Raw genomic sequence first — 12,462 nt, 5'->3', positions numbered from 1 at the left:
AAGTTTGAACGGTCACTTCATTGACTTACATGAATAACTGTGTTTTGAAGTTTAGCAATCACATTTTGCAGTAATTAGAAAGAACTTTCTCATTACTCTTGAGGAAACAAGGTATTTATCTACAAGTTGTTTTGTAGATTCTGTGGTTGAGAATCATTGATCTAGACTCAAAGAAGTACTAACAGTTTGTGGTAACCTGAAGATAAAGTGAACCAAACATGGACTTAGGCAGCCAGTCAAAATAAAGTATTGTATTAAAGTGTCCTTTTTAAAGAAACTAATATTGCAACATAGTTTGTGAAATAAAAAGTAAATCTGTGGTGTGAAAATTGGCCTTATTTTCTAGTATCTATTAGTAAAGATGTCAAAAGATAACATGCTCCAGAATTAAACTGCAATGTAAAAATGTGTGGAAAGAATGGCTGAACATTTGTTTAATAGGTTTAGCTGAGAGAACCATATTTAGAGAGATAAAAATCGACCTGAGAGAAACTGAAATTCTGTTTGTTTTTTTTAATTAAATGATTTCATTTAAATAGTACTATAGCCACACCATGAGTGATAGTTCTGAAGAAAAAAATAATTGCATGTCTTTTTAAATTAGAGATGATAATACACATATATAGTGTTGCAAAGCTTGATTGGTTTGATGGATGAGAGAGAATAATTTTGCTCCAAAAAGATAGAATAAAATAATAAATGTTACGGTATTTTCTTACATTTCTGTTTTCACAACAGAAAACTTTACTCGAGAGCTAACAAGGAAGCTGGCAATAATTCTGAGAGAAGCTTACCACTCCATTTCATTGTATTTTGTCATTTCTTATACTTCAAGGCACAAATGTGGTGCAAATACATGTTAAGCATATAGATCTGTTTTCCAAATACGTTTTCAGCAGGCTAAGTCTTCAGTATTTTGTAACAGTCTTTCTCAGAGACTTAGGATTTAATTGTGGGCAGGAAACAAAAATGCCAAATTCTAGTTCCTTGTATCTGTTAATTATATGGCTGGACTATATTGTCATCCCCAAAAAACAGCACACAATTAAAATCATACTGATGCAGGCTATTCTAGCAACCATGTAAAATCTGACTGAATTATGTGAAGAAACAATGGAAAATGCAGCGCCAAAAATTGAACTCTCTGGAGTTTCAAGATGCCCTAGTCCTTGTAAGTTATTGGCAACTTTCCAAAATAATTTTTAAAAAATGTATAAAGCAGGGATGGAAATTTAATTATGAAGTTCCAAGTAGTACACAGTTAGTATTACCATTTATGAAGTGCAAACAGGATTCAAATGTTTTTGTAAACATGTATTTTGAAATTATGCTTCTCATGTTTAAAAATGAGAAGATAGTGCATGTTAATTGAAAGAAATGTAAATTTCACATTTCATGAAATTTATTTTGCTCCTTTCTGATGATGGGCAATGAAGGGAGAAATATTCTCAGGTTTGCATGCTGAGTAGGTAAAATAATCAATATTTTAGTGTGTATGTTTTATATGCCATGCAGTCCAGCACAGTACAGACCCCTTTTTCCCCAACAGTACACCCTTTTCCCCAAGTTGACTTGCTCAGTGTAATGGTGCTACTCCATAAATTGGACACTATTTGATTTGAATAAAGGGGACAAAATGTAGACCTCAGTCTGTAAATGTAAAGAATTAGATGTAAGGTTGAAACTTACCTTGGAAATTTATTTTACCCCAGAATACCATGACAGATTCCACAATCCTCTTGGAGGATGTACAGAAGATGAAAGACAAAGGAGAAATAGCTCAGGCATATATTGGGCTGAAGGAAACAAATAGGTATGAATTCTGGGGTTTTTTCTTTTTTTTGGCTTTTCATAACCATTTTGGAACTGTTTTCACCATCCACATTTTTCTACCATACACAGCAAGTTGCTTCAGGATTAGACAAGATTCCTTAAGTGTATTTGTATTTGGGGTTTAAGTTAGGCTGATAGATAAAACTTACATATGCAAAATGCTGATGTAGAAATACAAAGTTAAACTTCCCACAGACTCCATCTCCAGGGCTGTAATTGGCTATGTTACTCAAAGTACCACTTTACCATGTCTCCATTTTGGTTTGCCATTTCTCTTTGATAATATATATCCTCTTTTCCAGCTGTTTCCATAACAATATGTAATAATCCGTATCTTGGAATGCAACAGTCTTCTCCAGCATTCAGAACGGGATTGCTCAATTAATAATTATGGGTTAATGTGTCCTCTCAATAACATGTCTTACCAGGGATCCAGGTTTCCTGTTCACTGTGGAAAAACGTGGATATTTTCCTTTGACAGAGAAGAATGCAGATTTTCTGCTTTTAAGGAAAAAACATGGACTTTCTCCTTTAAAGGAGAAAAACGTGAGAAACAGCAGGTTCCCCTTGCAGGCTGGCAGAGTTCCAGCCTGCACAGGACAGCTTGGGGCTGGGGGGAGTGGGAGGAGGCTGATCAGAAGCAGGAAGTGCCATATACATGTGTGCACACACACATGCATGTGGCAGCCAGGCAGCATGGAGAGTAGCTTCCTCCAGGTAAGTCTGGAGGAGGGGGAACAGATTAAAAACCCCAATGAGGGAAGGAGTAGGGCAGGGCTGGGGCTGAGGGCACTGCCCAAGCAAGCTGTGCATGGGGTGCAGCGCCAAGGCAGGAACGTGGGGCCCAGTTGGGGGAGAAGGATGGAGCCACAGGTGGCTCGTCTGCAGGGGCAACCGGGGGCTGGCTCCCTGTGCTACATGCAGTCTTGGGGAGGGAGGCATGGGGGGCACGTGCCCCCCAGACTTGTGCAAAGGGTGGGGGCAGATGCGAGCTGCAGGCTCAGGTCTCCCCACCCTGCTGCCCTCCCCCCAGGGGCCTTCACAGCCCAGCAGGTGGGATCTGGTGTGGGAGAGCAGAGAGGGGCCGGCAGGCTTAGTGCTGCCATTGGGAGCCCCATACCAGCTGCATTGTGATGGCAAGGTGTTCCCTGTCCACCAGCAACAGTAGGGGGCACAGTTCCATGCCACCACTGCTGCTGCCAGGTGGGCAGGGGCAACCTCACCATGGTGGTTTGGCCAGCGTGGGGTCTTCTGACGGTGGCATCAAGCCTGCCTTCCACTCTGCTCCTGTGCTGGATCCGGCCCACTGGGCTGTGCAGGCATCTGTGGGGAGGGCGTGGAGCCCTGAGCCCGCTACAGGCAGAACGCATTCTCCACCCCTGCCCTGAGTCTCTGCTCCGGCCATGCCACTGTTGGGGGTTGAGCTGAGTTCCATGCTCCACTTCCGCTGCATCAGCCGCCGCCTCCTGTGAGTGGCAGCCGGGCCTTGGGTGCTACTGTGGGTGGGGAGGGGCTGCTCCTGTAGCCCTGGCAGCTGGGGGCCCCCTCTGGTAGAGCTGGAGGGCAGGGGCTGCAGGTAGTGAGTGAAGGACACCAGCATTGCTGGGGGAAGGGGTGGTAGGCTGTGGTTAAGGAGTGAGGGGCCCAGGGAGCTGTGGGTGGGGAGTGAGGGGCACCAACAGGGTGTGGGGGGACTGTGGGTAGAGAGTGAGGGGCACTAGCAGGGCCAGGGGGCTGTAGTTTTGGAGTGAGGGGAAACAGCATGGGCAGGGGTAGGACACTGGCATATCAGGGCTGCTTAGCACCACAAAGCAGTGGGGACCAAAGCCACAGCTGGATCTGCAGCCTGGTGAGCAAAGGGGGCAGGGGAGCACTGGTTTTCTATGGGGAAAAAAAATCAAACACTAAAATATATAGGTATTTAGAATTTATCTTATTATAATGATTGAGGCACTGGTAGGCCTCAATAAAACATTGTATTCAACTGATATCGTTCTATATAGTGGTGTTTTAATTTTGGAAAAATGTGGATTTTGGGGTTTTTAATCAGAATTTGCAATTTTTAAACAGAGAAAACCAGGATCCCTGCTTATTATCATCTTGTATCCCTTTTGTGTTTTTATCTTTTAAACATTTTGCTTGGAAGACAATCGCCTCAAGACTATCATATGCTGAATGAGGATGGAGAGCTATGGCTGGTTTATGAAGGGTTAAAACAAGCCAACAGGTTACCAGACTTCTCCAAAATGACTTTTCTTTGCATTCTGCCTCCTAACTAACTGTACCCCTTGCTATGGGATTGCTTCAGCTGCAATGTTTCTTATCCACTAATAGTTCAAAAATCATTCATCAGTATTAACTTTATTAAGATTAGCAGAAAGCCTGGTCTGAGCCAGTCTACCTGTCAAGTCATATTGTTAAAATCTTAAGATGGCTCTAACAGTTAATACGTAATGTATTACAAGTGCTTAAGCCACACAAAAATGACAGTATAAAAACCCTAGCATTCCTACAATTGAAATGAAGGAAGCTTTGTTACTTATCTGCCCCATCGTACATGTGCATGGATTTTTCCGTATGTGCAAGAATTTTTGAGATGTTAATAGTGTTGTTAAAATAACCTCTAGGATTTTTAATTTAATTGTTGTAACTTCCCTACTTTTGACCCCATATAACCATCCAGTGTCCTCGGAGAAAGGAATGCCAAGAGATGCATTCATTCAAAATTCACTCAAATTAGGAGTAAGTTTTCAAAATGGCAGGACAGTGTTCAAAAGTGTATCCAAATTAAAAGATATGCAGTTATTGCAACTTTGCAAATGCATGTGCATGTTGCTAAACTGGCATCTGATTGGTGAAATGCACGCAGCCTCTTGCAGTTACCCCTCGGTAACTAGCACATGTTAGTATTTGTGTGTTCCCATCCATGAAAACTTGTCCTGGAGTGTCTATAGTCTTCCATTTGTAATGAATCCTTTAGTGCAGCATTGTTGTTTTTAAGAAGTGCACAATTACACATTCAAGTAGTAGCCGGCAAAGCAGGGACTTTGTAATGAATGCTATTCACCAATATCTTTCTTTTCCTTGCACTAACAAATCTTAAATGTAACCTTGTGTTGTCTGTATGCTAAGAACTAACATGGAATAGGGAATGTTCTGCAGAGTGGGATTGGGGAGAGGTTGCTCTGCATCTTTTTCTTGACCTAGGATTAAAGCAGCAACCAAGTGTTAGACTTAAGTGACAAAGTGCTGTGGGTAAATGACTGTATGCCTTCATCAATGTCGCTGCTAGTTAAGTTGGCTGCCTTATGCATTTTTAAACCCTGAAAGTCTGTCTTATGTCAGTATTAGTGCCATTTCCTGTACATGCCCCAAAGAATGAATCATTGCATCGTGACACTGCCCTACAAACATGAACTAATCCACACTCCTCTGACATAAGCAATTACTTATTGCTTCCATTTCGTTTGTGCGGGATTTGAGATATCACTTTTCCCCACAAGACAAAGAACGAGTCAGTGGCAGAGCCAGGTAAAACACTAAATTCTTCGTTCCCAGTCCTGTACTCAGTGCTCCAGCTTACCTTTCTAGCATTAATGGCAATCCTCTCTCAAAATGTCCATTGCATTTTCAAATGCCAAATTTGGCCAATATATGTTCATTTGCACTTGAACAGGAGTTATTCAAACATTTCTAACTGAAAAGAGTTAACAGTAAAACAACTAATTACCATATGGGTCTAACTTAAGACACCAGTTTAATTTTAACTACTTAATGTGCTCTGTTTAAACCTAACATGGTCTATTTAAATCTAACATCACCAGTCTATGGAGATTTACAGATATATTAAGTATTAGGGCATGTTTTCAGTGTTGCTGAACAGTGTTCATTCAGTTCTTGTTCAGAGGGAAATGCTTAGCAAAGTCACTGTTAGTTTATTGTCTCCCACTGTTTGAGAGTTTGGATACCGTTTAATCTGATGACATATTGAAGGGTTTAAAGAGTACTCTGTCTTCTTCATTTTTTCTTGCAAGTCAAAGCTTACATATTTATTTCTGAGCAGCAGTTAAAGCTTTGGACTCCTAGGGTGAGTTTGCGATGTGAATGCTAAATGTCTCTCCAATCCTGCTCGGTTTTTGCAGGCTTTTGGAATCTCAGCTTCAGTCCCAGAAGAAGACCCATGAGAATGAGCTGGAAGCTCTCCGGGGTGAGATTCAAAGTCTGAAGGAAGAGAACAATCGCCAGCAGCAGCTTTTGGCACAAAACCTGCAGCTGCCCCCAGAGGCCCGGATTGAAGCCAGTCTACAGCATGAGATCACCCGTCTGACTAATGAAAACTTGGTAAGAGAAATGCTACTGCAATGTAACGACTTAGGAACATTAGGGAGAGAGGTCACCAGTGCACACATCCTCCCTAGTTTTCAAATGAGAATCTCCCAAGGTTGCTTACATGTATGCAGCAGCATTTTTCAAGCAAAGCAATTAATTTAATACGCGATATGACTGCTGCCAGTTGACAACATTTCATCCAGGCACATTACACAGGACATTTCTCTGGCAGTAACTCTCCAGAGTCCCCCTGCTATAATTCTACCACTGACTTGGAGAGGATTGGGCTGTTAGACATGTGATGGCACTCTTGTGGTTGCTGCCAAGTCATACCCAATAGAATGATGGCTGTCCCTGGAGCTCATAAAAATGCTCCAACAGAACAGTAGTATTACCTCTGGCTTGCGCTAGATTACACGTATGTAGAATAATGTTAGAGGAGGATGCCCCTCATTACACCCGTAATGGGTCTGTAGCTTTCACTTTTTCCTGCATCTCAAGCTATGTAAGTCAGGGCTGGATAAGAGTCACTAGGCGAAATTGGGACCATGCATCACTCCAGGGATTGCACTGCATGCAGCTTGCAGGTTGGACCCAGCACCATGGGCTCTGCACACATCAAACAGAGCACAGAGGGTCCAAGGTGAGTGCAGCATGCACCATCCCTGCTCCAGTGTTTGTGTTGCACACAGTGCATGGGGTGGCATGGGTGTGCATTGCATGTGGCACCCCTCTAAACCAAACCTATATGATGGCTCCACCATGCAGGTGGCCTGGGGCCTGATCAGGAGTGGCCCTGGAGCCAGCACCCAGGGCCATTTTGGTAGGGAGTCACAGCATGCAGGGCAGGACTGGCCACATGCACTACACAGAGCACAGGGGGCCAGCAGGGGGTGTTACACTGCATGCAGTGCCACACCAGACTGGCCCTTGCTGTCTCCATCACAGCCCAATCCAGACCATCTATGGATCCAGTGTGCGCCCCAGACCTACTTCCTGTGATGTGTTTAGTGCCTGCGGCACTGAGTCCATCTCTTGAACTAGACCAGCTCTGCACACCGCATGCGGCATGCGAGGTCACTCCAAGACCCATGCACTGGATCATAGGGCTCCACAGGCTTGATCCAGCTTTTAGGCCATATGTTTGACACCCCTGACGTAGGTCAAGCATTGTGTTTTTTGCTGTCTGTTCATCGTGTTTCACAGGAACAACTGTTTCTACAAATGGGCACTTGATAGAAGTTTCCTGGCCAATTGGTGTTTTCTCCTTTGATAGTTATTAGCATTTTGGGATGAATTCAGAAACAAATGAAACAGACTCCCCAGTTCCTCATCCTCTGTAGAAATGTGCTTCCTAGTACATAGGGTCCAAAACAGGAAAATGGGGAAGTTTTTTTTTCAGGATTCCTACTTTTCTTTGTTGAAGGTACTTTTTATAGTAAACTGAGCAGTGCTACTTCTTGGGGGAGAGAAGGCCTTCCTGGCTCCTCTGTTCTTGATACCTGAGATGTTTTCTTTTCTGTTTAACTATATAACAGCAGGTTAGGGGTATACTGCGGTACATGAGGTTTTGAGGAAGCTGATAGATAATTCAGGTCATGAGCAAGAGATAATCTTGAGAATAAGTTAATGACTGAAGGCACTTTACTAGTTTCTCAGCTGTAGTCTTATCCCTTAGATGCTAAAAGTTTTCCCACCTATACAGCTCCTTACCTCTGCTGAGTCTATGAGTCTATGCATTGGTATTTGGCTCTGAGAGCTACTCACTGCATTGTTGGCTTCTGAGACAACACACAGTCATAATTAACTGCAAAAGAATTTTGTTTCTTTTCAAAATCAAGGTATGTTCCTTATCACCATTAGACTTGCTCTTTAATATTCTCATTCTGATGTTAGAATGTAAAATCCATCTGGGATTGACTGCATTCTTCACTTTCCCTGCCTGTTGGAAAGAACTCACAGTTTTTTTAGATGTAATCTTAGGGTACTAACATATGTTGTATTCCCCTGGTCATATTGTAAACATTCATTGTAACCTTCGCATGTCAGTCTTATTTTAGACTCTCAAAAGTACAGTATTGCTGTAGAAATTTCCTTAGTAATTAGCACTTTGTCATTTCATCTAAACAAATAACTGTTGATGGGGGAGGATGGAAGGAACAGAAAGATATGACTGCCTGAAAAATGATGAACTGCTTAATTTTGTTTTAACCTGATTTTATGTTAACATTGCTGGCTGAAATATTAGTGTCTCAGAGGAAAGGGGAAAAATACACTGTACCTATTTTTTCAGTATTATGAGGAGTTATATGCAGATGACCCCATGAAGTATCAATCGTACCGGATTTCACTTTACAAGCGGATGATTGTATGTAGATCAAATGGATCCTTTTTCTGTGTTGTTGTGTTTGCTACTTCTGGAGCACTAACTGAAGAACAGGCTGGCTGCCTTCTCCCTTCTCCAAAGAAATCTTCTACAGACAGCTTCACAATGTCCATTTCCCCTCTCGCAGCTTTCTTTTGTCAGTCTTCAGTGTCATATGTGTAATTGTGATGTCTCTTTTTGATGCACAGTTTGTTACTAATATGAGTTTTGCAGCATGATCAAAGCATTTAATATAAAATCCAAATGAGTTGTGATGCTAAAATGCCTCACTTCCAAATTTGCTCTCTGCTGAATATGAACTTTTAAAACCCAACTCTGCAAAATATAGGCCTGATCCTACAGATGCACAATACTAGACATACGAGGCCTGTTATTATGAATAGTTCTGCATACGTCTATTTGTTAATGGAACTTCTTACAGCTCCTCATGTTAATAAATAATTGTAGGACTGAACAGTCTTTTGAAATTGTAAAATTCATCAATGATAAAGACAATGGAATCAAAACACTCCAGTTTTTTCTCTAAGGATATAGTACCTCAACTTGGAAAAATAAATTCACTTACAAGATTTAATTTGTTAATAAAAAGAGGCTCATGACTATTTAGCTAGTTCAGAAGGGAATCATGAAGACACGTTTTTTCTGCCACCAAATTTGTTGTGGAGTTGAAGTTAATTTCCTTAAGTCAGTCTTCAGTCAATAAATGTGCATATTCTATTAATGTTAATAGAAATATTATATCTAATTTTTCTATTTAATGGTGGTTTTTATGCTAAATATTTTTCACTTGCAGTACCTTAGCTAATAAACTCTCTAGGGCATAATTAAGACCGGTTTTATGCCTGCTTCCCACGAGTTGACAAAGATATATGTTAATATTTTCCAAGATATTTGAGAGAACTTCTGTGAGGGATGCTTCTGATGAAGACGGCATGTGTTGCCTCATTAACATAAAGGAGTATTAAGTTTCAAGAAGAGGGTTGTTTTCTTTTAAATTGTTTTAATTCACTTTATCTGACTTGACTTTTGAGCTTTTCTGCATTCACTTAATCTTCAGAGGCTTCTGACAAATTGTTAAAAACTTTTTAAATTAAAATATTCTTTATTATAAGTCATGCTGATAAAATGAGAAATGATAGCTGCCCTGAAGTACTTGCCATCTATATTAGGGACCACACACAAAGTGTAAGTTTAATTATATTACAGTAACATCAAAGGAGCCCCAGTCATGGACCATGATCCCATGTGCTAGATGCTATACAAATACAATATAAAAATGTGGTTTATGCTCCAGTCAGCCTGACCTCTATACCTAGAAAGATCATGGAGCAGATCCTCAAGGAATTCATTGTGAAGCAACTAGAGAAGAACAAAGTAATCAGGAACAGTCGGCATGGATTCACCAAGAGCAAATCATGCCTGACCAATCTGATTTCTTTCCATGATAAAGTGACAGGCTCTGTGGATGAGGGGAAAGCAGTGGGCATGGTATATGTTGACTTGAGCAAGGCTTTTGACACAGTCTCCCATGACATCTTCTTTAGCAAACTAAGGAAATACAGAATTATGAAAATACGTAAGTTGAATGTATAACTAGTTGAATCATCATCAGTGGTGTACTGTGGGTCTCTGATGACTGGGGCCCAATACTTGCATTTGCGTGTCCGCCCCCCACCCTTCACGGCCAATCTTGCAGGGGGAGGTGGGATTAGGGTTGGGCAAAACCGGAAGTGCTGCCAGGGGACTGAGTGCCCCCTGGAGGGCCCAACTGGCACGCCTCCCCCCCACCCATTGGTACACCACTGATCATCATACTCAGTGAGCAGTCTGCACTGGCTCAGTGTCTAGGTAGGAGGAGGAGGTATCAAGTAGGGATCCCCAGGGGTCTGAGCTGTTCTACTATTGTTCAACATCTTCATTAATGATTTGGATGATGTGATCGAATGGACACTTAGCAAATTTCTGGATGACAGCAAGTTTGAGTGGAATTTCAGATGCTCTGGAGGGCAAGGCCAGGATCCAGAATAACCTGGATAGACTGGAAAAATGGTCCACAATCAACTAGATAAGATTCAGCAAGGACAAGTGTGAAGTCCTGAACTTGGGACAGAATAACTTCATGCACGAATACAGACAGGGGAATGAAGGGCTTGGTTGCAATACTTCAGAGAGAGACCTGTGGGTTACAGTGGACTCAAGCTGAATATGAGCCAACAATGGGCTCAAAAAGAAACGGTAGCATCCTGGGTTATATTACTAAGAGTGTCACTTGCAAGTCAAGAGAAGTGATTTTCTGTTCTATTCAGCACTGGTGAGGCCTCATTTAGCGTATTGGGTCCAGTTTTGGGCCCTGCACTTCAAAAAGGATGTGAACAGTTTGGAAAGAGTCCAGCGCAAGGTAGCAGAAATTATTAGGGGCCTGGGAAGTGAGACTTATCAGGAATGGCTGAAAGAACTACGGTTATTTAGCCTAGAAAAGAGAAGACTGAGGGGGGATTTGATAGCAGTCTTAAACTACCTGAAGGGTGATTATAGGGAAGATGGAGATGGGCTATTCTCTGTGGCTGTAGGGGACAGGACTTGGAACAATGGCCTCAAGCTCTGGCAGTGAAAATTTAGGCTGGAGATTAGGAGGAACTTTCTGACCATGAGAGTGGTCAGGCATTGGAACAGGTTACCTGGAGAATTTGTGTAATCTCCGTGCCTGGAAACTTTCAAAAGCAGGTTAGACGGAGCAAATCTGGCTGGAATGCTTCATCAAGGGGGCTGGACTGGATGGCCTTGTGAGGCCCCTTCCAGTCATACTTTCCTATGATCCAATGACTTTACAGTCTAAATAAACTCAATTACAGAAGGCAGTGGTTATGCCAGAGGACTACAACAAATATGTCATTTCTTTTGTCAAGTTGAAAATAGGTCTTGTTCCCATTTTACCCCTTTCTTATTAAACCTGTTCCACTTTCTGAGGATGAAGTTAGGTCTAAAGGCAGGTATAGATAATGCAGGAATAAAGGTCAGTAGTGGAGTCGAAGGAAATGAGTTTTGTGCATCATTTGGACAAAGAGGAGAAAGAGAAAGAAAAGAAAGCGTTAGGTAGATGCGTTTGCAATAAAACATCTTCTCACCATAAGCACTGACATAGTTACCTGAGCATGTGCAAAACAGATTCGCATAAAAACAATTGCCTTCATCATGTTGCAAGCAACTTGACAATACTTTCAATATTGTTTGGCTTGAATTATAGGCATTGTACCAGCTTGCAATTTCCAGCCAGACGGTGGCACCACCTTTCAGCTTTTCTCACAGTCCTTTTTGTATTGCTAACAGTGCTGGTTTTGTGTCTGCTTCACATGGTATGAAAGTCTTCCAGTACCTGAATATTATCTCTTCTTTTGATTTCCAGGATTTAATGGAGCAACTTGAAAAGCAGGACAAGACTGTTCGCAAACTGAAAAAGCAGTTGAAAGTCTTTGCCAAAAAGATTGGTGAACTTGAAGGTATTTGTTATTTTGTTTGTGTGAGAGGGAAAAGATGTTATTTTACTTCCTGCTGAACTTAAGCTGTCCTGGTACCAACCCAAGCTATCCTGGCACTGTATATGTTTGGTGCCCATCCTTTGTGTGCACTGCATTAAGTAGCAACTAAGTAAATAAGGAAACTGAAACATAGTGGGAATTGTGTCTGCAGAGTAGGGGCACTATGTGATTCTTTTTAATACCATCTTCTAAAGCAGGGCTGTCCAACTGGCAGCCTGTGAGCCTCATGTGGCCTCTAAAGGGTTAGCACACAGCCCGTGGGCTTCTGCCCCCACTGCACCCCACCCCAACTCCTCTGCCATTGCTCCTGCCCCAGCAACCAAGTTCTTCAGGCTTACCCGTCCACTGCTGGCATACTTCCTACCCCTGTTCATGGGA

General features: G+C 42.1%; 1 protein-coding gene across 1 annotated transcript in view; it reads left to right on the top strand.

The window, feature by feature from the left end:
* Positions 1–12,462, top strand: part of MYO5A (myosin VA) — a 172,548-nt gene that overhangs the window by 127,931 nt on the left and 32,155 nt on the right. The window contains exons 30-34 of the mRNA XM_019503826.1: positions 1,713–1,813; positions 3,980–4,060; positions 5,976–6,174; positions 8,456–8,530; positions 11,952–12,045. Of these exons, the coding sequence (XP_019359371.1) occupies positions 1,713–1,813; positions 3,980–4,060; positions 5,976–6,174; positions 8,456–8,530; positions 11,952–12,045 (550 nt within the window). The remainder of the gene's footprint in view (positions 1–1,712; positions 1,814–3,979; positions 4,061–5,975; positions 6,175–8,455; positions 8,531–11,951; positions 12,046–12,462) is intronic.

Source organism: Gavialis gangeticus, unplaced genomic scaffold (assembly GCF_001723915.1).
Source record: "Gavialis gangeticus isolate Ggan-Ray unplaced genomic scaffold, GavGan_comp1, whole genome shotgun sequence".
Classification (NCBI taxonomy): Eukaryota; Metazoa; Chordata; order Crocodylia; family Gavialidae; genus Gavialis; species Gavialis gangeticus.
The sequence above is the reverse complement of the archived record's forward strand: the minus strand, read 5'-3'. Positions and strand labels throughout refer to the sequence as shown.